The 27301-nt window shown below is 39.1% G+C and overlaps 1 protein-coding gene across 6 annotated transcripts in view; it reads right to left on the reverse strand.

Moving 5' to 3' along the window:
• The window catches only part of RIC8B (RIC8 guanine nucleotide exchange factor B), a 104867-nt gene extending 77946 nt beyond the window's left edge, over nucleotides 1-26921 (reverse strand). For all 6 annotated transcript variants that reach the window (XR_006886188.1, XR_006886187.1, XR_006886186.1 and 3 more), the window contains exons 1-2: nucleotides 26413-26921; nucleotides 18409-18456 (exon numbers count right to left, since the gene is read on the reverse strand). Coding sequence is in view for 3 of the 6 variants with exons in the window: in XM_046646571.1 (XP_046502527.1) it covers nucleotides 18409-18456; nucleotides 26413-26496 (132 nt within the window). In the remaining 3 variants the exon portion in view is untranslated. The remainder of the gene's footprint in view (nucleotides 1-18408; nucleotides 18457-26412) is intronic.
• Between the last annotated feature and the right edge of the window lie 380 nt (nucleotides 26922-27301).

A 27301-nucleotide genomic window follows, 5' to 3' on the forward strand; every position in this document is an offset into this window, starting at 1 on the left:
GTCCTGAAAACCAGTGTGGGTGATGTTAGTGGCAGAGTGCTGTGAGATGCAACTGGAGTAAGCTGGGACCAGACCATGTGGAGTGTTAAAGGCCATGATAGGAGATTAGGCTTTAAATGCTATGAAAAGTCACCAAAGGAGTTTAAGCAAAGGAGAAATACGACCCAATTAAGTTTTAAAAAATCACATTGGAAAATGTGGAAAATCACAGTGGAAAATGGATTGGAGGGGAACAAATGCAGCTTCAACTGAAGTATAAGCAGTGGAGAGGGAGAGAAGTAGATGGATTTGATATGCATTTTTGAGGAAAAATTGACAGGACTTGCTGTTTGTGGGGGAAAGGAAGGTTTCTGGCTTAAGCAACGTAGTGCCATTTATTTTTTATAAGAAAGTGAGAAATGATGGAGGTCTGACCTAAGGCAGAGAAGTGGAAAGCTAAGAGATTTTAAGGAAGTGGAACTGACTGAATGAGTGGTGGAATGACTGGTTATCATGGGTGGAAAAGAAAGAGGAGGCAAGGAGCCTCTCAGGTTTCTGACTTGGACAACTTGGTTGATGGTGGTATCATTCATTCATGAGATAGGAGACTCATTTCCAAAAGTTGGCAGCAAAAAGAAAATGTTATGCCTGGTAGACATTTCTCTTTACCTGTCCCACAGTGGACACCTCAAATAAAATGCATCTAAACTCATCAACTAGGAAGGGGTCAGATTCTCCATAACTCACCTTTCCAAAACTCATACTCCACTTGTTGTCACAATAGCCTTGATCCAGGCCGAAAAACCTACTCTCTACTACCTAGGTGAACCTATGTGCCTTTTCTCATGTTATTTCCCATACTTAGAATGTCTTCTCAAAACACCCTGACCTTCCCAAATCATTTCTGTCTTCAAAGCCAGTGTCATCTCCTTTGCCATCTCCCAGCAGGAAGTAACCTCTTCCACCTCTAAATTCAGAGTACTTAATCTCTACCACTTTTATACACTTAACATCTCTGACCTTGAATTATATTTATGGCAACTTATCTCTCTCATCAGCTTTTAGGACGGGGAGCAGGATTTGTCTATTTCTTTTTCTTCCACAGGTACAAAGATGCTGTCAAATACACTGAATAAATACTTACACGCATATATACTAAGTATGACATCTTCAAAGCACCTTCTGCTATAAAGTACTATGGCCAGACATTCAACAGGTCATTAAAGCTCTGGGCTTAATTGCCAGGTGCCACATATTTGAATAACTTGGTCAACTTTTAAATTTCCTTATCTATAAAATGGGTATAACTGTACCTACTTCATAGGGTTGTTGCGGGAATTCAATGAGATAAAAAATGGGTATAACTGTACCTACTTCATAGGGTTGTTGGGGGAATTCAATGAGATAATGTGTATGTACTATCCTAGAATAAAATAAATACTCCATAAATGTTATTTAACATTATAACTATAATGCATGTACCACATTTGTATTACCACACATCTGAGTAAGAGGCTACATGGTATAATAGAGAATATGAGTAGCAGAGTCAGAGAGACTTCACTTTGCTATTTATTACCTGTGAGATCTGGGCAAGTTATTTGGTTTTTCTGAGCTTTAGTTTCATTATGTGTAAAATGGGGATAATACTCTCTGTATTACAGTGTTGTTTCATTAAATTAGATGACAGTATATACTAAGAGCTAAAATTGTACATTTCCAAGAACAAGACTTATAATTAAAGATCTCAGTCAATAGCAGTATCTTGAAGGAGGCTTGTTTTTCTGATTGAAATAATAAGACCACATATAGATTTGACATCTAATTTTCTCTCCAACATCAGTGCTTATCAAAAGGATTTAATGAGCTGAGGTTTTCAAAAATCTTTACTATTAGTTGGTGAAATTCAGGTAAAGATTCACAGATTAATTTAGAATAAAAATGGAGCCAATGATTGAATAACCAAATCAAAATGAAACAACACTGAATAGAGAAAGTGATCACTGCAAAAGACAAGGACTAATGTCTGTTTTATTTATAAGAAACATGAAAATGCAATAACTTCCCAGTTCATCTGGAAAGAGGGGCAGGCTATAGACACAGCACAGGCACTGAGGTCAACTTGGCAGTAACTCTATGATAACTACAGACCAGAAAAGAGGTGAAGAGCCAAACAAAATGAGTGTAATTTCCAGAATCAGAATGTTACGAGTTAGAAGAGGCTTTAGTGACTTAATATTAACAAACAACAGTGCAAAGGTTCTATAAAAAAAGGGTTTTGTGGGAGAGTAAGTCTAGGAAACTTATAAGGCTTATTAAGATTCTCAGATGTACCATGGAAAAGAAACCTGTTTAATATTTTAATACTGATATTTCCTTTATTTATTTGACCACAGAATCCTTTTAAAAAATAATACCTAATAACATACTCAGGACTAAGGAATATTTCTTTCATTTTAGATATGAAAACCGACTCCCAGAGAGGCTAAATGATTTGCTTACGGTGGCACAGAAAACAACAGTGGGAAAGGGGACTCAGATCCTTATTTGACTCTCAGTCCTACTCTCTCGTCATTCTACTGGTACCTGGTGATATATAAGAAATAAAGCAAAACTGGGTGTCCCAACATTAAAAGCAATTCTAGGTTAAGCTAGGCATGTAAAACAAATTACTGAGGATTTTCTTCCTCCTTAAATAAACAGACTAAGTCTGTAAACATGGTTGCACTTATTATTATTCTTCAATGTTTCTGTTCTTCTATTGTAGTGGTAGTGAAATACCTATCCTTGCAGTCTGCCATTTTCTCTTTAATAAGAATGGACTTCCCCTCCCCCCAACTTTTTTGCCCATTATGTCTACAACGTCAGCTGCATGACTGATTTATGCTCTCATTCCAATCAACCAGTACTCCTATAGTGATGCGATAGAACCCTGATCTTAAAATAAGCTATGCACATTCATCTGGGAGATGTGGCAGAGTGCCAGGGATACTTAAAGTCACAGGACAATCCTGGTACATCCTCTTTTTTTAAAAATTTTTTTTCCTCCTTCTCCCCAAAGCCCCCCCCTCCCCAGTACAGAGTTGTATATTTTAGTTGTAGGTCCTTCTAGTTGTGGGCGCACGTGGGACACTGCCTCAGTACGGCTTGATAAGTGGTGCTAGGTCCACGCCTAGGATCAGAACTAGTGAAACCCTGGGCTGCCAAAGCAGAGCATGCAAACAACCATTCGGCCACGGGGCCTGCTCCCTGGTGCATCCTCTTTAACCACTGTTTTACTAAACGATTTATTGGGGGTAGGGGTGGGGAAGAATTATTACATGAAAACAAATACATTATCAATCACAATACAAAAAGTCACAGGAATTTTTTTTTTTTTTGGTAAGGAAGATTGTCCCTGAACTAACATCTGCGCCAATCTTCTTCAATTCTGTATGTGGGACGCTGCCACAGCATGGCTCGCTAAGTGGTATGTAAGTCTGTGCCTGGGATCCAAACCCACAAACCCTAGGCTGCCGAAGTAGAGCGCACAAACTTAACCACTATGCCACCAGGCCAGCCTCCAAAAGAATCACATGAATTTTTAAGATAGAAAATTTTTCAGACATCAAAGGAATTTCACAGTTAAGACAGGATCCCTTGAATGATGGTCCCAGGCCTCTCAAGGTTATGCCTACACACTCTTCTGATGGACGTCATTGGATATATATTCCACAGGGATCTAATTTTAGTTCTTAACTACAGCTGAAGGTCAGCCACCTAAATCTGATAGTTCTAAACTTTTGCCCTCTGTATACAGCACATGTGAGTGTGTGAGCATGTGTGTTTGCATGCAGGACAGAGACAGAGAGGTCTTAAATTCTAAAATAAGCTTACTATAATTAATAGTTGGAACAATGTTGTCAATTCCACTATTAAAAAATGGTATTTTACAAAATATTAAACAGTTAATGACTTACTGCCAGAATTCTAAAATGTGCTTTTCATAAAAGAGAGAGAGGATTCTGGAGGTCAAATTTGGAATTTCTTTATAAAAAACTAAAGAGATTTTCTAAATGAATATTCATGCAGCTGGGTCCATTTATTTAGCTTAATATTATGTCTATACACTTTAGGGTTTTTTCCTACTTGTAGTATGGCAGGCAATGGTAATTCTCACCTTTTATTTAACGGATACTGTCCTTGTGAATGAGCTTTTACCTCACTTCCTAAATTTCACCTCTACTTCCCTTCTTGCACATGTACATTTTTCAGTAATGCAATCTTTCTGGCTATGTTCTATATCATGGTGATCGTGCCAGGAAGACTGAAAAGAGAGTTCAGAGTAACAACAATTATGTGAGTTTGGCTCAAGTTTCTTTCTAATTAGCAATCCTGAGAAAGACATGTTGCATCATCAAGAGTTCATTAACAGATGGGAAAGACAGCTTAGGTGTAAATGAAAGCTTACAAAACCAATCAACTGCCCTTCCTTTCTTGACTGAGGGCAGAAATTGGCATGCCAAAACTTTTTATTTCTCTTCAAATACAGTACCAGCCAACTCTGCTTCTCTTACTACTTAAGTAGGAGTCCTTATTTTTCAGAAAACCTTTCTCTCCACTATGTATATAGACCATATTTTAGTATTTTAATATACTGGCAAATACAGAAGTATCATCATTTGTCACATATTAGAATTTAGCAAATAAGGGATCATTACCTCATTTAATCTTTAGTGAGTTCTTAGCACAACTATAGTTTGATTATGTGGTATACTAGCAAAGCTGGAAGATGGATGCTCTGTCATAATGTACACCTCATATCTTGGTGGCTGATAGATAGATCCTGGTCCCATTGATCTCTATAGCCCCTTTGCCTTTTTCACTGTATCAAAGTCTTTCCTATACACAGTCTCTGTGGAATTTATTTTGTCTCCAATGTGATCTATCCCACATCACTCAACTATTTAGTCTGAACTAGTTATTCTCTCTCTGAATCCCAAGTTCTCAGCACTAGTAGCCCAGGAACGTATAGAGAATACTTAGGGGCTCTGATGATAAGCTGACCTTATGGACTGAATGTCTGTGTCCCCCTTAAATTCATATGTTGAAGCCCTAACCCACAATGTGATGATATCTGGAGAAGGGGCTTTGGGGAGGTAATTAGGGTTAGATGAGGTCATGAGGGTGGGGCCCTGGTCAGATGGGATTAGTGCCCTTATAAGAAGACATGCCACAGAGCTAACTCACTCACACTCTCCCCTCTCCTTTCTCTGCACAAAGAGGTCATGCGAGCACACAGTGAGATGGCATCCACCTACAAGCCAAGAGAAGAGGCCTCAGAATGAAAGCTACCTTGCCAACACCTTGATTTTGACTTTCCAGCCTCCAACCCTGTGAGGAACAAATTTCTGTTGTTTAAGCCACCCACTCTATGGTATTTCGTTCCGGAAGCCTGAGCAGACTAAGATAGCCAAGAACAGGGACAAGAAGAAATTCTCTCAATGAGACAGTTGTGAGATTTTAGAGGTCTTCACAGGCACAGGAACACACTACTGGTATAGCAGATAAAGCACAGAAACACACTATTTTGGGTCTTTCTAGTCCCTAGTTCTACTATTTTCTGAACTTGGATCTGGAGCAATTTTTAATCTATCTGAGGCTATATTTCCTCATGTGTAAGGCAGAAATATATGTATTTCACAGAGTTATTGTATTTACTTAATTTAGATAGCATCTGAGCAAACACATTGTAAGGTGTAAGACATCTTATATGTTACCTATTGGGAAACAGTACAATTGAAATAAAGAAAGCACCTGGGTTCTGGGGCAGGCCCGGTGGCGGAGTGGTTAAGTTCACACCTTCCGCTTCTCGGTGGCCTGGGGTTTGCTGGTTCAGATCCTGGGTGTGAACATGGCACCGCTGGCATGTCATGCTGTGGTAGGCGTCCCACATAAAAAGTAGAGGACGATGGGCACAGATGTTAGCTCAGGGCCAGGCTTCCTCAGGAAAAAAGAGGAGGACTGGCAGCAGTTAGCTCAGGGCTAATCTTCCTCAAAAAAAAAAAAAAAAGAAGCACGCACCTGGGTTCAAACACTAGCTTTGTCCCTTGTGGCTATGTGATCTTGGGCAAATTTCTTACAATCACTTGTGGCTCATCTCCTCATCTCTAAAAATAGGGATAACATCTAGGGCTTATAAATATTAAATGAGATGATATATTTAAAAATCCCTACCATAGCGGTTGGGGTAGGATAGAGGCTAATGTACATTACATCATAAAGATGGCCAGATGAACAAACAGATCAAAAAACATTAACAGGCACACTCTACATAGGCACAATAGGGCTAGGAAGTTTTTATCTGTACAATATTTGCCTTCAATGGCAAAGCCACCTGAGAAAGGAAAGTACTGATGTTATAACACTGCAATTTTGTATTAAATTTATAGATTCTATAGTGTCCATTCGGAATCTACAGAGTTCATAACTGAGTACTTGTGTACACAATCCTGATACAAGCACAAAACTCAAAATGCTCCAAATTTAAAATTCAAGTACATGCAAATTATTCAAGAGACATAAATTCCAACCAAGTGAAAAGAAGTCTATTTTGGGTTGGGGAGCTATAAAAGCACATGACTCAAGTTATTAATAATATTAGAGAGACTGAACATATGTAAAATAAATAAGGAATGTAAATATATAGCAATTTAGACCAAGTATGGAAAGACTGAAGGAAATTTAGCCAGAGAAAGCTTCTTGATAAATGTGAGTCTTGGGTACTAAGCGGGGAAAAAAAAATGAAAGAGACAGAGTGACAGAAAGGAGGTAGGAAGACAAGCCAAATGGTGGACAAAGGCAAAGGCAGAGAGGGATATGGGTAAGGTAGGAGGATCAACCAAAGCAGATTTGGAATTCATATAAGTAAAAGCTTTCTAACAATTAAAGTTATCCAACAGCAGAGTGGCTGCTGTGAGCTTCCCATTACTCAAAGTATTCAGTCAGTGTGATGACCCCTGGTGTGAGATAGCTTAGAAGAAACCACGGCACTGGAAGATATTGTGGGTCCCTTTCTACACTGGGAGTTCCCTGAGGAGGAGCCCTGCAAAGACGATCACTGAAGACAGACAAGGAGACAGAGGCTGGTTTGAGTCCCAGCTCTTCCACTCATCCGTTGTAACCTTAGGCAAGTCAACCTCTCTAAACTTCTCTAACTTCTCTAAAGAAGTTTTTCTTCTGTAAATGGGGAAGTTGGAAACACTGGAAATGTCTGGTTAGACATGAACTCTTTTAGGTGCCTAAGAGTTTTTAATTAGTCGAAGATGCACAAGTTCTCCACTTTCCTTAGTACATGATCAAACTTTTTAAGGAAGAAAAGAGGTAACTGCTGAGAAGAAGAAACCTTACATTTTCAGCAAAAAAATAAACTGAGGAATCTGAAAAAAAAAATCTGCAGCATGCCTAACTCCTATAGGTCAAGTACTATACTGCTTATGGGGAGAGCTGACACTAGATATCCTCCCGAGTTATTCTATCCAGTCATTTACACTGCAAAGCATGCTCTTCTGTTTCCTGTCAATGCCAATAATTAGTTCAATGTCAAAGCTTTGTTTATGCTCTGCATCAAACCTCAAATTTTGGATGCCTAAAATCAGAAAATGAATAGAATCGATTCATAAGCTATACAACAAGTCAATTCAATTATTAATGAGTAGCAATACAGTGTCGCAGATGGGCTGTGTAGCCAGAATGCCGAAGCTTGTATCATGGCATCCCACTTCATTAATTTAGGTAAGCAATTTCTCTGAGTGCCTTAGTTTCCTCATCTCTAAAATAAGCCAAATAATAGTACCTACTTTATAGCCTTGTTGTAAGGATTGAATGTGTTAATATTCATACAGTGCTTGGAATGATGATGGCCATGTAGTGTATGTTATCTACTAGTATTTAATAACAGCTTTATGAAGATATAATTCACATATCATAAAGTTAACCCCTAAAGTATACAATTCATTGGTTTTTAGTATATTCACATTTGTGCAACCATTATCACTATCTAATTTTAAAACATTCTCATCACCCCAAAAAGAAACCCAATACCCATTAGCAGTAACTCCCTATTCCCCACTCCCCCTAGCTACTGGGCAACATTAATTTAATTTCTGCCACTACAGATCTGCCCATTTATAGACATTTCATATAAATGGAATCATAGACTATACAGCCTTTTGTGCCTGGCTTCTTTCACCTTGCATAATGTTTTCAAGATTCATCCATGTTGTAGCACTTATCAGTTACTTTTTTCTTTTTTATAGCCAAATAATATTCCATTGTATGGAGATAACACATTTTGTTTATCCTTACACAAGCTGATGGAAATTTGGGTTCTACCTTTTTGCTACTATGAATAATGCTGCTGTGAACATTCATGTACAAGTTTTTGTGTGAACATATATCTTCATTTCTTTGGGGTAGATACCTAGGAGTATAATTGCTGGGTCACATGGTAACTTTGTTTAACCTTGTGAGGAACTGCCAGACTGTTTTCTAAAGTGGCTGCACCATTTTACATTCCCACCAGTAACGTATGAGCGTTCTGATTTCTCCACATCCTTGCCAACACTTGTCATTATCTGACTTTTTTATTCTAGCCATACCAGTGAGTGTGAACTGATGTCTCATTGTGATTTTGATTTGTATTTCCCTGATGATTAATGATATTGAATACCTCTTCATGTGTTTATTGGCCATTTGTATATCTTCTTTGGAAAAATGTCTATTCAGATCTTTTATCCATTTTAAAACTGGGTTGCTTTTTATTACTGACCTCTTTATATGTTCTAGATACAAGTCTCTTATAAGATATATGATTTGCAAATATGTCTCCCATTCTGTCGGTTGTTTTTTTCACTTTCTTGATAGTGTGCTTTGAAGCACAAATGTTAACTTTGATGGAATCCAATTTATATATTTTTGTTGTTGTTGCTTGTGCTTTGGTTTCATATCTAAGAATCCACTGCTAAATCCTAGGTCACGAAAATTCATTCTTATGTTTTCTTCTAAGAGTTTTATGGTCTTAGCTCTTACATTTGGGTCTGATCCATTTTGAGTTAATTTTTGTATATGGTGTGAGGTAAAGGTTTAACTGCATTCTTTCATAAGCGGTTATCCAGTTGTCGCGGCACCATTTGTTAAAAGACTATTCTTTCCCCATTGAATGGTCTTGGCACCCTTGTCAAAACTTTGTTGACCATGGACACACGGGTTTATTTCTGGACTATTCCACTGATCTACATCTATATACAGTCATGTGCCACGTGATGATGTATTGGTAAACAACAGACCACATATACAATGGCGATTCCATAAGATTAGCACCATTTAGCCTAGGTATATAGTAGGCTTAACTGTCTAGGTTTGTGTAAGTACACCCTATGATGTTTGCACAACAATGAAATCACCTAAGGATGCATTTCTCAGAATGTATCCCCATTGTTAAGCGATGACTGTATATATATTTATATTTACCTATCCTCATGCTTGTACTACACTGTTTTGATTATTGTTGCTTGGAAGTAAGTTTTGAAATCAGGAATTGTGAGTCCTCCAAGTTTGTTCTTTCCAAGATTGTTTGGCTATTCTGTATCTCATGCAATTCCATATGAATCTTAGAACTGCCTTGTCAATTTCTACAAAGAAGCTACCTGGGATTCTAAAAGGTATTGCATTAAATATGTAGATCATTGTGGGAATTACTGCCATCTTAGCAATAGTTACATCTTCCAATCCATGAATGTGAGCTATTGGCCCATTCATTTAAATTTTCTTTAACTTCTTTCAACGTCTTGTAGTTTTCTATAAAACTGAGTTATTTTCTGAGTCTGATGTATTTCCTTAGTTGTTGCTCTAGGGCTTACTTAGCATATACATCTTAACTTATCAGAATCAGCTCTAAATTTATATTAACTTCAGTGAAATATAAAAAACATTACTTTTATGATACTATTCCTTTCCCCTCTGTGGCATGATTGTTATATACATTATATCTATAAATGTTAAATCCAAGAATACATTATTACTTTATATAATTTTGTCTTTTAAAATGCTGAAAGAGAAAGGAGGGCAAGTATAGACTTACAGCTTTTGTTATATTATCGTTCTTATTTATCATTTCTGGTTCTCTTGATTTGTTCTTGAGGATTCCAGTTACTATCTGGAGTCACTTCTTTAGTCCAATACAGCTTTCTTCTCATCCACCTTTGCGCTGTTTTTGGCATATACTACATTTCTATACGTTATTGGCTCAACAACACATTATATATATTGTTTTATACAAATGCTTTTAAGATCAGTTAAGAGAAGAAATATGTATTTATACTGTCTTTTGCACTTACATAATTACCTTTACCAGTGCTCTTTATTTCTTTGTGTGGATTCAAACTGCTGTTTTGTCATTTGCTTTCAGTCTGAAGAACATTTACTATTTCTTGTAAGGTGGTTCTGGAACAAATTCTTTCAGTTTTTCCATTTATCTGGAACTGTCTTTGTTAAAAGATAGCTCTGCTGGATACAGGATTCTTGGTTGAGGTTTTTTCTTGAACTCTTTGAATATGTTGTCCCACTGTCTCTGACTTACAATTCTGATGAGAAGTCAGCTGCGTATTTTATTGAGGTTGCCTTGTAAGTGAGAAGTCATTTTTCTCTAGCTGCTTTCAAAATTTTCTCCTCATCTCTGCATTTTTACTATGACGTATCTATTTATGAATCTCTTTGAGTGTATCCTACTTGGATACTATCAGGCTTCCTGAATGTGTAGGCTGTTTTCCAAAAAATATGGGAAGTTTTTAGTATTCAATTTTTCAAATATTTTTTCTTCTTTCTCTCACTCCTCTCCTTTTGATATTCCCATTATGTATATGCTGGTACATTAATTTTGTCCCACATTTCTCTGATGCTTTCATTTTTGTTCCTTTTTCTGTCTGTTCTTCACCTTGTATACTCTCTACTGATTTATCTTCAAGTTTACTTATTCTTTCTTTTGCTAGTTCAAACCTAATGTTAAACCTTATTAGTACATTTTTATTTCAGTTACTGTAATTTTCAACTCCAAAATTTCCTTTGGTTCCTCTTCTTTTTCTTTTTAATAATCTCTGTCTTTGTATTGATATTCTTCATTTGGTGTGACATTGTCATCAAACCTTGAATTACTTCTTTAATCATGGTTTCTTTTAGTTCTCTGATTATATTTATAATGGCTACTTTGAGGTCTTTATCTGTTAAAACCAACATCTGGTCATTCTCACAGGCAGTTCCTGTTGCCTGATTTTTCCCCAGTGTATAGGTCATTCTCTCATGTTGCTTTGCATGTCTCATAATTTTCTTTGGAAATTGGACATTCTAGAGAATATATTGTAGCAACACTGGATACTGCCCCTACCCTCTAAGACCTGCTATTGCTATTTACTTGTTTATTTGCTCAATGACCGGCTGAATTATTTTTAGTGAAGTATATTCTCTCCCTCCCTCCCTGCAGATGTTGCTCCTCAGGTGGCTCACCCATGGGTATGCCACAATCATCCAGAAGTGACAGTGGTTTTGGCAGGCCTCTCTTTCACTTTCTCTTTTCCTGAACACACCCAGCTGTTAAGCTCCACTAACTGCTAGCTGATTCATCTATTGTCTTTAACAATGTCCTGGGGTATAACTTCCTCCACAAACTAAACCAATCTATTAGAGCTTCTTGGAAGAGATAGTTCCTGAGGTCAGTATTTAACATTTGTTCTAATCACAGGAGGGTTCCTCCCAGCTGTCTTTTTCCCCCTTTCTCTCTAACAAGCTCACCAACTTTCTGGTTAGCCTTTATTTCCAACTCCAACTCTTTATTTCCAATCTCCTCCCAACTGCCTTTCACCACAACCTGCATCCTCAGGCATGAACTTTACACTCTGTGGCAAATGTAGTCAGTTCCTTTGGGGAGAGATTCAGAGCTCTCTGTTACAAAGTCTGCTTGTCCCTCTGGGCAAAATTTCTGAGCCCTGGTTATGATGCTGGGGTCAGAGACAATAGCAGGCTTCTCTCTGGTGACACCTCCAATTGAGAGCTCAATTGGAGAGCTCCTTGGAGCTCGAGCTGATCTCTTCAGCTTGCCTCTCCAGGTGGAACCTGTGTCCCACCAGCTGGGGAAAGGACAACTGGGGCCCCACTATTCTCAATGGTGCCATACCCAAGGGAGAGCCTCTTCTGTCCCATGAGCCGGGGGTAGGTGAAAGGAGGGAGACCTCACCTCTCAGCTGCACTCACCCAGAATTTAGTCAAAGCAATAGGTAGCGGGGCAGGATGAGAAAAGCTGACCTCCCCCTGCACCTACTGGGAAGACAGCCTTCCAGCTGAGAGCTGAGGGAAGAGGGAGTTCTGTGTTCTTGGCTCCATCAGTTTGGAGGAGAGTTTCCATCTCACTCAGCTGAGGGGGGGAGGTAGGGAGCAGGTCTCAGTTCGAATACTATACACTTTCACTTTTTTTTTTGAGTTTTAATAGATTTTTTTGAACAAGTGTTTCTCCATTGACTATATGCTCTTAGGATTATCTACAGAGACTTTAAATAGTTGTTTTTTAAAAAATAATTTTCATGAGTTTCATTGGGGAGCAGGTCCATAGAGCTCCTCACACTGTCATGGCTGGAAGTGGAACTTCTTGATGAGTTTTTTGTGTGAGAAAATGGATCTGAAATTCCAAAAGTACAAAACAGATACTATTCTCATCATTCCAAGGCAGAAATCCTAAAAAGTGATGCAAAGGGCATGTATGGGCTGCCACATCTGTGGCTTTCTAAGTCAGGAGAGCCGTTCTGTTCTTTCTCCCTCATTTCATCCTTCAATGCCTTGGCAAAGCAGCTAAAATAAAAAATGGAGTCTGACATAAAGTTTAAATTGTTTTATTTTGAACTACTATGAGGCATTCATCCTGGCCTACAATATACCTGAACCCTTCTAGTCATGTTTTATGCCAGATCCCTGCTGGACAGGAACTTTAAAAAGGAAGAGGTTTAGGTTGCTTTTGGTAGTATGTGTGTGTATATGTATGTATGTGTATGTGTTTTAAAGAAACTGACATATTGAAAATGATTATCTTTAAAAGTTATTGGTTTCTAAATGAGAACTGTACTTGTACCACGTATCAAAGTATTCACTAAGGTAAAGACATCAAATAAAATTTGAGTCAAATTTGCAAGGCACAAAAAAATCACTTTGCTTTAGTGAAAATTGGAGTTTAACAATTTCAAATGACTAAAATAAATGTAAAGGGCTTTCAGAACAAGCATCCATGCCTCAAGCTATTCCTAAGCATGGATTCATAGTGTAGGACTGGTGGTTCTATCTTGGCACATTTTCCTTGGGGGAATCTAATAAGGAAATTTACCCATTCATTTTCTACAGTTCACAATGGCAATCCTCAGTATGCATCTGTAGCTGAGAAAGTGCCAACCCCAACACCATAGGCAAATAGCCAACTTAGGAACCAAAGCCTAACACAAGATCTGGCACACAGAATTACTGAAAAAATATCTGTGGACTATAGAGATATCTACAAATATGCCAAGTACATCCAAGTCTGGGGGTAAAAAGTAAAAAGAAGAAATATTTCACATGGTAGAATGGCCTTTTGTGTTCATATAAATTTATTTCACTCCATAAACTGGCTCCACAAGTAATACTACCTCCAAACCTAATAATATTTTTTATGCTCCCCTAAAAGGAATATGTAGGATAATCAAGAATGCTCAATTTTAGAGAAAATTAATGATTTTTTTAAAAAGTATTGGTTTTTCTTATGCCTCCAATCACACTGTTATAAAAGTGTATAAAAATATATTTTTATATTATAAAAATATTTTATATTTATATTATAAAAATATATATTTATAAAATATATAAATATGCATTATAACATATATATTTATAACATATATATTCTTATATCATTATAATCTACTATAATATAAAAGTTTAAAATATCAAAAAGGGGAAGAAAAATATCATCCACAGTAATAATATTCAGACAGCCATCATTTAGTGAATTTCCTTGTAGTCACTTTTATTTCTATAATTTTTATTAGTTGTACATTGTTGTGATCACACGGTATAAATACTTTTGTATCCTGTTTTTTCAGTAAACAACATATATGATGTGCTTGAGATTCTGCTGAATAGTTAAGAGAATATCAAACTCAAAACTAAATAACATGTACAAGTCATAGAAATTCTGGCTTCTACTCAATCTCCAAGTTTCCTTCATTCATTTAACAGATGTTTATTGTAGGTGCCTATTTTGTGCCACATGCAGTGCTGGGGGCTGAAAATACAAAGAAAAGTAAGCCAGAGTTCTTGTCCTCAAAAACTTCTCGACTCAGCAATTACCTTCTGCCTTCACAGAAATATGGGCTTACCTATGTGAGTTTGAAGGTAATGAAATAAATGCGTGAAATTTGGCTATTTTTAACTTCACTCTTTTGAGGAAAATTACTATATACACAAAGATTTATCTCAGACAACAACTGAAGTTTTCCACGTTTGATATGGTTGTATTCTTATCTTCCAGGCAAAAGAGCTCCAATTCTTTTACTCATTTTATGATATGTACTTTTCAACATTTATTGCAATTAGTACTCTTTATTGGTCTTGAGATCAGATGTGTTTTAGAAGCCAATATAAGAGCTTTTATTTCCTCAAGATGTAAATTTTCAGATTAGTCATCGTATCTCTCCTCATCCTACATATTTGCATCATATATTTGTTTATGTGGTGGTAGATAATCGCAGTCTACCAATTTAGGTAGAGGATGTAAAGCAAATGTTTCAAAAAGCACAGGTGCTCATATCCAAATATCAATGACCCACATGTACTTGGAAGTATTTGCATTATATGTACAAACAGCAGTTGTATCTGACTTCAAACTTCTCTGGAAAAATTTAAGCACTCCTAGTTGGTAATTTCTTTCACTATCTTCTGATTTAAGTCTAGTTGACTAAATGGTCTTTCAAGGTATGAAATAAGAGGTAAAACATGATACTGCATCATAATAGCAAATCTTCTGAAATATACCTCAAGTGGTAATGAGTAGGGGCTATGGAGCACTGAGCAGTGAAGGAGCCACACATAATAGAAAATCTCTTCTCTATCTGAGGCTCCACCACTTACTAGTGGTCAGCAAGCTGTCATTACTGTGAGCCTCAGGTTTCTTATCCATAAAATAGGGATGGTGATATTCTCACCATATTCGCAACATTACTGCATTACTGTTGCAAAGCAAATCTTTGTAAAAATGCAAAACACTGCGTAATTGTTAGGAATTAGGTCTAAGGATCATTAATTTATAATCATTTCCTAAAAAGCTCAGTATCATCAAGTTTTATTTTTTTTAAGTTGTCACAAAAGTTTTAGATAAGAAAGGTGTTTTTTTCAGAGACAGCATCTGTGGTTTATTGAAAGGGGCACTGCAGTTACCAAGAAGCTGCTGGGAGAAGGCTCCAGAGACATGTTTAGGAAAGAGAAAAAGAACTAGAGCAGCAAAACAAATTGGACAGTAATCTGAGTTCCTCTTATTTTCCGATTGGGTTTAATGTGGAGACATGCCTACATTCTATGTCTCTCTACATTGAGAAGTTAAAAAGCTGTTAGGATGTAGATACTTCAGAGCAGTCCAATAGCTTTGATTTCAGTCGTTTTAGGGCCTTGGGCATAAAAAAGTCACTAATGGTTTTAACCCTTGGAGACTGATATGGTTTTGTTTGCCAATGTTTTCCCATTAACGAAGATTACCTAGCTAGGTCCCTAATGACATTTGTTTCTATCAGACCTCCCAGGGAGCAGAAATCTATACACTATACTGAAAATAACACCAGTGCTGAAGTTACTATCTCCAAAGATCTAAAAGGCAGTAAAAGATTACTTTAAAAATATTAGGTTTTGTTACTATCCTACAGGAAATAAACATGCTTTATTAATAACTGTATGGGAAATTTTTCTCTCTCAACTGAAACTTAAAAGGAGTGGGGGAATCTCTGTCTGAATGTACTTATTTTGACCAGTAAAAGCACTAGCAAAATTTCTAGTGTCAGATTCCCAAGGCACCATGAATCTACAGACGTGGTAGGGATTCTCCCAACTAAACTAAACAAACAGCAGCTGCCCTGCTAGTCTGAATACTTATCACGAGTATGTAAAAAATAATCTTCTTTTTCACATCTTTTTTTCCATTTAACTGTCTCCCATTTGCAAATAACAGTCTCTCTCCTTCTCCCTCTCCCTCTCTCTTTACCATAGTATTCCATTAGGTAGATGTACCATAGTTTCTTCAAAAACGCCTTAATTGCTGGACACATGTTTGTTTCCAATCTCTTGCTATTATGTACAGTGCTTCAGTGAATAACTGTTTACTTGGGTTCAATCTATCTACAAGATAGGTTTCTAAAAGTGACACTGCTTGGTCAAAGGGCAAAATGCATCTGTAATTTTGGTAGATACTGCCAGTTTCTGTTCCATAGGGATTGTGTCATTTTGCACTCCCACCAATTGTGTGAGTACTTATTTCCTGAAGACCATTTATAAAAATACACATGTCTGGATTCCACGCCCCAAATTCTGACTCAGTAAATAAGAAGTTGGGCCTGAGCAGGCCTATCTTGAAAAAGCTCCCCAAACAGCACATTCCTGGTTGAGAATCCCTGTCTTAAAAGTATTCTAGACTTGTTTACATTGTTCAAATCCAAAATAAAAGCAGAGTTAAATCTTCAACCTCCAAAGTTTATACTCCATGTCACTCATTCAGTAAATAATTTTTGAGTGCCTATTATGTGCTAGGTACTCTAGATGTCAAGGATATAAAGATACATAACAGTATCTGTCATCAGGGAGTTCCCAGGGTCTAACAATGAGACATAGATTTATAATTAAGAGACAATGTATAAGCATGGTGTTAGACATTTACATAGAATTTAGGGAATATTGAAGAGGGGTACTTCACCCTAACAGGAATGCCAGAGGAAGCTTCCTGAAGGAAGTGCTCCTGGAGCTGAGTAGGAATTAACCAGGTGAAAAGGAGAAGAGGTATATAAGAGGGAGAGGGCACTCTAGGTAGAAAACAATATATGCAAGGGTAGGACGTAAGAAAAAGAAGGGATGTATATGTGTATGTAACTGGAAACATTTCACATTGCTAGAGCATAAAATACAAAGGAGAAAAATAAGTGACAGACTGCAAATGCAGGCAGAGATCAGATCACTGAGCATCTAGAATGTCATGTTAAGAAGCCTGAACTTTATTCTATAGGCAAAGAAAGTCACTCAAGGGTTTTAAGGCTGGGAGTGACACAATCAGATTGTTGTTTCAGATTTATGGACAATGGAGGCGAAGAGCACATGATCAGATTGTAGTTTTAGATTTATGGACAATGGATTGGAAGGGCACATAAGCAGAAAAAGAAAGAACAGTTAGGGAACTGGTACAGTAATCCAGATGAAGGCTTGAATTAGAAGGCTTGAATTGGAGCAAGGGTTAAGGAGAGAATGGACTGAAGAAATCTTAAGAGGTAAAATAAGCAGGACGTAGACATGAGATGGTGGGGGGAGGTGGAGGTGAATAGAGGGATGATTTGAAGCTATTCTCAAGCCACTACCAGCAAAGCACTAGATTTAAGCTATTTTTCCAGCAGCAGTGATAGTTTACACTGATTCAGTCATGCTCTCTTACCTGGTCTTGGCATTAGTGAGGCCAGGGATAGATGTACAGGGCCCAGCAAAATACTCAGGCAGAGCTGGTGAGCTTCTCCTTTAGCATCATGCTCTACTCAACTAAGTAAAGCAACCACAGGCAACCCCAACAGGCAAACATAACATCATGGTCGTATCTCTGATGCACCCTCTCTTACAGTAACTCCTCTCTTGGTGAGTCTCTTGACTCCATTTCCTCTATGCCTGTGAAGCCAGTCACAACTGCTGACAAGATAACTAACTGCCAGTATAGGGAATGATATGTGGTTGAGAGGCAGCAACATAAACAGCTACTTTCCTAAAACTTAACCCAAAGCCAAGCGTTATTGTAAAGCCAAGCTTTACAATATTAGCAATACATTTTGGGCAGCCTGCAGTCCTGCCACCAAACAAAGTCAACCTCTGGAAGTGAGAAGATATGGAGAGACAGTCCTCTCTGAACCCTTCCCATTCCCTTGATTTATACAAGTGTAATGGTCCTGTGAAGACAGAACAGGAGGGAGGTATGTGTAATCCATACTAAACCTGGCACTTGTCTCTCTCCTCAGAATTCTTAAAAAACAAACTGAAGGTAAACTGAAAACTTAACAATCTTCAGATGAAAACAAGCCCACTGCTTAGAAAGTCCATCAAAGAAATACACACACACAGATGCTCACACATACACATACCAAGGCTTACCTTTCTTTTATCTTCATCTGTTGATTCAAATTTGAAAGTAGCCCTATGCTGAAGGGGAAAAAAAGGGAAATAATGTCATTTTAAACACACAGATTTTTAATTTTGACTATGTTTATATACACAAAATGTCTCAGTAAAAACGCTGCTTTCCCATATCACATCTCAGTATTCTTATTAAAGTAAGAGAGAGAGGCATATAAGCAAATAATTATAAAGCACTGTGAAAAGACTACAGCAGAAATATACACAAAGGAGCAGAGTACCAAGCCACTAACTCTGCCCAGGGAAATCTAGAACACTGTGCATAGAGTATAGAGCATCTGAGCTGGACCTTGAGGGATGAATAGGAGTTTGCCAGGAGGCAAAATGGAAAGCATTCTAGGGACAGAATCAAAGGCTCGTATGTGTGAAACGGTATGAGACATTTGTGAAATAAGGAGCTCTGTCAGAGTAAAACATAGGACACATGTTAGGGGATAAGGGGAGTGGAGAAAGATGAGACTGGAGAGAGATTGGGAAGGGTCTTCCAATGTTGCTGAGGAGTTTGTATTTTCTTTTTCATATGCAATAAAGAAATCATCAGAGAATTGTAGATAGGGAAGAGAGGTGATAGATAGGTATTTCAGAAAAGTAATTCTGTAAGAAAGAGGGTTTAAATCATGGCTTCTCCACTTACTAGTTGAGCAAGTAACAAACTCTTTATAACTGGATTTCTCATGGGAAAAGAGAAGGCACCTACTTAGAGCTGCTGTGAGGGTTAAAACAGCTAAGGCATATAACGCACCATCTCAGTGCCTGGCAAATAGTAAACACTCAGTAACTAATAGGGTTATAATGATGATGATACCAATGATATTGAGGAAAAAATAACTGGAAGAGAAGACAGTGTCATGACTCTCCTGAAATGATTAGCAACACTATGTTTTCCACTCTGTAGCTGAAATAGAGGATGCAGTAAGTTGACTTACCCACTGTCATAGAGAGAGCAAAGGTACCCCCAAAATAGAGCACACAATTCCTCACTCTCTTCTCAAGTTTTATTCAGGAGAACCAAGTTCTCTTATGAATCCTAAGCTTTCCTTTAAAAAAGTCTCCACTGAACATCTCTCTGCCTTTCCTTTGTATTTCTCTCATGGCTACACTGACAAACATTTATTGGCAACATACCAGGAGTTAAGTACACTAAGTTCTAAAGCTATCATCATTACAGGTGGTTCTGCATTGACAGCTTGGTAGAAGAAGCAATTTTTGAAATAAAATGAGATGGAGAAATGTTGACCGAGAAGTAGTTCTGAATGTAAGAGATGGTCAGAGGGAAGACTTAGAGGTCAGACAGAAGGGTCATTTGAGGAAACCTAGGAGAGGCTGCCTCACATATGGCTTGTAAAAAAAATTAAAATGGATGATGTCAGGTGGTAAGGGCCTGGATTTAAAAATTTATACCTGAACCGGCAGATAGGTGACAAGAACCAGGGGAAGACTCTGAGGGAGGTGTGAAGAGGAGAGCATTCTGGAAGAATATTTTGAGCAGTAGTTTACAGGCCAGATCCAAGGAGAGCAAGACTGAGGACCTTAAGCCCTCTGAGAAACAGGCATCAATAATCCAGGCATGATATTGCTGGCAGCAGTATAAATTGACACAAACTTTTAAAAGGGAAAGTGATTTGGCATTACATATTAAAAACCATGAAAATATACATCCGCTTTGACCCAGAACTTCTACTCCCAGGAATTTATCCTAATGAAATCATCCAGAAGGAGAGAAAAATTGTAGTACATGTAAGCATATTCACTGCAGTGTTATCTAACATTATGGGAGAAAAACAGAGACAACCTGAATATCCAACAACAGGAGACTGATGAAATAAATTGCTGTGTATCCACCTGATAGACTATTTACATTGTAATTTTTAAAAAAGATGGCTAAATAGCTCTGTAACTACATGGAAAATTACTTATGATGGCATCAAGTGGAAAAATAGTAAAACTTCAAATTATACGTCTTTGATGACAATACCTATATAAATGTAGGGATGCATTCGAACAAAGGCTCAAGTGTTACAACGCAAAAATAAAAGTAACTGCACAGAGTGGTGGAATTTCTGGTGATCTTTGATAAAATTCATTGTTAGTATATTATTTTTATAATTAATAGGGAAATTTTAAAAATAAAATACAAATGAATGAACAAGGAAAGAAAGAAAGAAGAAAAGGAAGGAAGAAAAAAGTTGTAAATCTGAAGGTTATAACTTAGGAATTTATAGACCTGAGGTTTAGTAAAAACCCTAGATAAAAGATAAAGAAGAACCAGACACCAGGCTAAGGTTGTAAACTGAGGCTTAAGAAAGGCCCCATACGAATGAAAATGAATAACTGCACTTAGAAACCAAGAAAGCTTATTTTTTGCCATTATATGTGAAATATTAATTCCATAAATTATCTGGAATAAATGTACCTAGTTGCCGATATAACAGTTCTCCTAAACTTTTTTTGGCATTTATGGTAAGGGAGCAGAAAAGAAATCACCTTTTGAAGAGACCCTCATTAAGTTATAAAAATATCTTTTAAACAGCTTCTATGGAGAATTAACCTTTTAAAGTGCTAATTTAGAATAGTACCAAGGAATAATTTTTCTGCTTTTTAAATGCAAGGCTGATGCTGTCAGAAAACCACAACATAAAAGAAAACAAGCAAGCAAGCAAGAAAAGCTGTCAAAAGCTCCATCTAACTAGCATGAGGGCCTAATTTAATTAGGACATATACTGGTATGTGAGGGAATACAAACTGAATTTTGAATGTGCCAATCTATTCAGAAGCTCAGCCCTCTAAGACTGTTTGCATCCAAAGATGCTGGCTTCTCTAAGGCTGGCTTCTTGTATCCAACTTAGATCATACCTAACCTATTCAGTTACTTTAACCCTTAATTCTCTCCCCTTTCTAAGGCTGATAGGGAGGGGAAGGGGAACTAGCATTTCTGGCTATAAATATCTTTCTAGAACTGCTAACCAACAGTCAACCATCTCACTTTCTTTAATTGCTTATTTCCAGATGAACAGGAGCAACAAATCAAATATAAAATAAAGAGTAAAACCACTGTTCAATTTAGAGACCACAGCTCAGTGACACACCACACTCATTATGAAGATTCCCTCCTGTATCCTATGTTTCTGTATCTTATGAATAGACTCTAAAAAGCTCAGGCTCAGGAGTCAGACAACATAAGGTTTGAGTCCAGTCCCGCTGCTTACTAAAAATGTGACCTTGGTTAAGTTACTCAACTGACCTACCTGTCAGAGTTTCCTTATCTTTATGTTTAGCACCCTGCACATAGCAGGTGTTCAAGAAGTGGCCACTGTTGTTATTACTGCATGGCCTATGATGTAGCATCTGGCCAAATACTGACCTACTAGAGAACTAGGAGTTATTTCATCAATTTCTAAAGATATACTCAAACAGTACCAATACAAAGGAATTAACCTAACTACAGTGATCTGTGTCTGTGTGTTGGGCTATGTCTCATAAATAGAGATCACTTCTAGAACTAAAAGCCAGTATCTGAGATTATATAACCCAATCTGGAAATTAGTAAAAGGTATAACAAAGGAACAGTTCACTAAACATGCTCCTCTGAAAAATCTGTGGAATGACCTCAGAGTCAGAACTCAACCTCAAAGTGGAAAGGAAAAAGTCCTCTTACGTGGTCCGGGATATTTACATACCCTATTCAAATACGGAGGCTGTATTTCCAGAACTGTCCCAGTATCAGGTCCCTATCAATCAGGTCCTTCTCGCAGCACATAAATGAAGACCTCATTGCTAACAGTGTGGTTTTTCTCTCTTATGATGACTACCTTTGGAGACCTACCTACCTGCCTGTATCTTAACTAACTTTTACCTTTCATATGGCCATAAACACGACACACTTCCAAAAGGGAATCCTGTTGGAGCTTGCTATGGGGTAATCATATGCCCAGGTGGCCTCTATGACCACCAAGCCACCTCTCTGGTTATCATAGTTGACGACGCTAGGCCTCAGTTTCTGCACCTGTTAACTGAGAGGATTGGACCCAATTATCTTTGAGGTTCCTTCTAGTCTAAATATCCTGTGATTCAAGGAACTAAGATACTACTGTGCACCTCGGAGCCCTTGATCACTGTTTATTGTTGATGATCATGATGAAGGCAACCAATCTCTCCACTAAATCTGTTATCAGAACAGGCCCTGAAGGAAGAGAAGGAGATTGTACAGCCTAGACTAGAACAATACATATTTTCCATAATTAATAGCTCATTCTATTACTGGAGTGAGGGTGATTAGGGCCCCAGTAGACCAGCCAACAGAACTGGTCCTGAAAAACCTTTCTCTTCTGTGCTCAAAAACACAGAATAGACAAAGAAAAGGCAACATGGCCTTGCAAAAAGAGCCCTGGATATGGAATCTGAAGATGAGGCTTGCCATTTCTAGCTATGTGCCCTTGAGCCCATAGATAGTCACTTTATCTTTCTGAACCCCAATTTCCTATTCCCTCAAAAAAAAGAATACTTCCATCTTCATCATAACTTTTAACATAAGAAGATCATATATGATGACGTGAAACCATTCAGGATAACAGATAGTACATAGCAGGCACTCAATAAATGTTAGGTAAATTGAGAGGTAAATTGAGAGGAGTGAAAAAGAATTACACTCTTCCTATTTTTTTTTTTAATACTTTCCTATGCTGAGTCAACTTGCATTATGCCCTTGAGAAACAGACAAGTTTTGTTTTTTCTGGGATAAATAGGTCTTCCTTCTCCTCAAGATAACAAGGGTCAGTGAATGAAGCAAGAAGGCTTGGAAATGAGAGTCTCCGTAACAAAGTAGAAATTAAATGTTACCTGGAGCTAGACAGGTAACAGTTGCTCCAAACTTGGTACAAGGTATTTTGCTACTGATTAGAAAGTGCAAGGGTCAAGAAAAAAGAGAAAGAATGGTGCGTATTCTCCAATTTTTTTATCAGGCTATGTCAACTCAGTGTCATGTTTAGTAACTGCCTTTTTTGTTCAAAACTAACAGTTATGGGTTCTTCCTCAGTGCCAGGAACTGTTCTAAATGCTTTACACATATAACTTATTTAATCCTGACAACAAATCTAGGATGTGGGTACTATTATTATCCTTGTTTGGCAGATGAGGAAACTGAGGCACAGTGAATTTAAGTAACTTGCCCTAGGCCACCCGGATGGTAAGTTAAGGATCAAAGGCTGGGCAGTCTGGCTCCAGAGCCTTGCTCTGGCCACAGGACCTTTTGAGTACCTTGATCGTTCGAACCAGAACTCAACTGAGTAAATGCCTCTTAGGTGCATTGTGCTCAGTGTGTGGCATTATATTTCAGTTAATTTAAGCCTAATAAAAACTTAGGTGATATTATCCCTATTTTACAGACAAGGAAACTGAGACTCAGGCTTAAAATAATTTATCCATAGTCATGAAGTTAATAAATAGCAGATTTTAACCAAGGTTTATCTGACTCAGAATTCCACCTTCTTTCCACTGTACTTGACTGCCTCCTTTTGAGGAATGGCTTTATTAGAGAAATAAGGGAGCATAAAGAACGTCCTTCCCCAAACAATGAACCGATCATTCTCTCTCTGCATCATTCATTTCCCTTCTTGGTTAGACTCCTCAATGCCCCATAATCACCTCTTATTCTAAACATGTCTCAAATCCATTTTTCCAAATAAGGAAAATGAAGCCAGGGTATCTAGCTACTTTTTCAAGGTTTCAGACTCCACATCCCATAGAGCTGGGCAATTTAATTTCACCTCCCCATTCTTATTGCCAGACCACTGCCATCATACTTCTTCTTCCTATTAATCTACCTCCAAGATCTCTCGCCTTGAGGGGCAAAGCCCCACTGCCAACAGGAAATTCAGCTATTTTCTTTGTACTCTGGCCCTGCTATAACCAGCATTAAACACGAGAGCTCTTCTCGGAAGGAGCTGACTGACCAAGTTCGCATTAAGTCAGAGCATTCTCACACTTGGCCAAAAAAGTGCAAGAGTTTGGGAGGATTCCCAAACACTTCAGGAACCACCTTAAACAACATACTTCGGGCATTATAACTTTAAAAACATTCCCAATGTGAAGGGGAGCTGGAGATGTCCAGAACTGAAGCTTTGACAGCACTTGGCCAGGAGTGGTAAGTGGAAACCAACCTGGAGGGAGATCAAGGAGAGGAAGAGATAAATTGGAGGAAGCAAATCTGGAGTTCTAATTAGTTTAGCTATGAAGGGAAGGAGAAATACTGAAGGAGGTGACAAGATCCAGTTGGAGGTTTTCCCTCCCTAGAGAAGAAAGTTCCTATTTATTGCTGGATATCTGGCATATCCAGATAAAGTGCTAAATACATACTAGTTGATTCAGCACAATGGGTAAGTTTTCTGTTGTGTTTCTTTTGAAAATCAGTTTCTGGCTTTCTCAAATCTTTTTGGAAAGTAGTTATAAATTAAGTTAAATGAATATAATCTCCACAATATGTATACCTATGCATTAAACTTCTCCTAAATTAGGCAAATACGCAACAGTAAAGCATATCAGAAAGAGAAGGAGCTGAGACAATAGTAGAATTGAATCCATGCATCCTCCCAAAGAAAGCAGCACAGTGCTGTAGAAAGAGCAGTCAGACAACCTAGATTCAGATCTCAGCCCCATCTCTCAATGGCTTTGTGAACTTGGGGCAACATTATCCTAAGTTTTATGATTTGTGAAGTGGGGCGTAGCACCATTTTCCTCACAGGGTTTTTGGGAAGATTAAAGGGGAATGAAAGTGTCTTATTTTGGAAACTTCTCCACCCAGGGCAGAAATGGCATCCTGGAAGCTCAATAATGCAAAGTGTATGAAAGTACAGTGGTGGGCATGTAGCAAACACAGAAGGGGAAATTATGAATGGAGGCAAGTGAAAGGAAGACAGATGTTGTATCTAGGGTGTGACTTGGGAGTTGGGTGTGTTTTCACAGGAGAGAGTAGTCGGTCATTCCCATAAAGTAGTCTTCCAAATGGAAGAATAAAGGTGTGGTATGCTACCTTTTGAAGTGAGCATGTAAAATTCCTGGAAGGAAAAGTAATGGAGAGCTAACGGTTCTTAAAGAGACACTCAGAGAAGTAACCAGGATTTACAACAAGATACCTTTTTACTGCAGTTATAAAGCGGAAAGAGCAATGAATGGTTTTAAGACCTAGGATGGAACTCCAGCTCAGAAGTATGACCTTGGGCAAGTTACTTAACCGATCTAGAATCTCAATCGCAAAACGCAGATAAAACCTCCCAGGATCGCTGTCAAGATTAAACGAGATAGGAAAGCTGTTAATGAGATATAAATAACAGGCATTACTAGGAATTAGCCCCCCCCCCCCCCCCCACTTACAACATAGCATGTCCATGACCTTGGCATGATTTCAGTTCTTAGCGCCTCGGTTTTCTCATCTATTAAATGGGGAGAATGATACCATCTACCCTATAAACACTCTGAGAATCAAGTTAGAGCATATATGAGACATCACGCCTTGAAAACGGTACAGTGCTGTAGGTATATAAAGAACTGCCATCGTGGCTGATACGTTTTATGCATGTCAAGGGCCGTGTTTACGCACAGAAACACAGATTTTTATGCTACACAGGTGAGGAAGCTTCGCGTGCATTTATGCATCCAAGAGCGGGGCACAGGACGCAGGGGCACATCTAGGGATTCCGGGGGTGTGACTTGCACGCTTGGGAGGAGGACCGTAGGACAGGCTGCTGGACCGGAATCGGAGGAGTGGGCGCCAGAGTGGGGGCGGGGGGATGCAGGATGCAGGGATGGGAAAGGCTGGGGGCACAAACACGCATGCCCGAGCCGGAAACGTTTTCGGGGGAGAGCAGTGCGCATCCCCGGAATGAGGGGGGTTGGGAGGGATGCGATGTGCAAGCCCGGAGGGCGGCCCGGGGGGTGCTCTACCGCACGCCGGGGGCCAGGGCTCTTTACCTTATCGCTGTAATCCCTCAGGACCCGCTCGATAGCCCCTGCCTCGCCGGCCCGGACGATGTAGAGGGCGCGCTCCTCATCCATGGCCGCAGGTGCGGGGGAGCCGCGGCCGCTCTGCGCGCCCAAGCCGCTGCCTCCAGGTAAACGCCTCGCGCCCCCGCTCGCTCGCTCCTTCCCAGCTTCCTTCCTTCCCTCCTTCCCTCCCTCCCTCCTGCCTCCAACCCGCCAGCCTCCGCCCGGGCAGGCCCGACGTCACCGCCCCTCAACTTTCACCCCGCTACGTCACCGGTCCCCCAGCAACCGGCGCCTCGCGGCCGCCCCCGACAAGGCCCAGGACTCGAGAGAGGCCTGGCGAGCGGCCTGAGGCGGGGTCAGGCCAGAAGTCCTGCTTGCTCTCCTGCCTCGCCCTCCCTCCGCGAGGAGTCCAGCCTTTTAAGTGGGCTTTCACAGACAGAATTGTTCTTCTCTCCTGACCCTCCTCTATGAATCATTCTCCTCAGCTGACGAGAGCGACCCGACTCTTCCCCGCCCCTCTAAGAGCTAGCAGCTATGTGGACTACAATTCCCTGCGTGCAATGGGGTCATTCCACGCTTCCATCTAATTTATTGGAGTGCCGAGTGGCATGCCGGGATTAGTAGTCATCCCGCGGGAAAGACTTCCCGCCAAAGGCATGCTGGGAACTGTGGTCCTCCGAGGGCCGGAAACCGGAGTCCGGCGGCTGCCGGAGGACAGCGGCCAAGAGACCGTTAAGGGGAGGGTCCAAGCATGGGCTCTGCCTCTTTTTTTTGTCCCTTACGGAGCTGACGGTCCTGCTGGAGCCTTGGCTGGTTGGACTGGTTGACAGTCGCGGAAACTGGCACCCCTTGGTGGGAACTGCCAAGCATCGGT

This window comes from Equus quagga, chromosome 19 (genome assembly GCF_021613505.1).
Source record: "Equus quagga isolate Etosha38 chromosome 19, UCLA_HA_Equagga_1.0, whole genome shotgun sequence".
NCBI classification, from domain to species: Eukaryota; Metazoa; Chordata; class Mammalia; order Perissodactyla; family Equidae; genus Equus; species Equus quagga.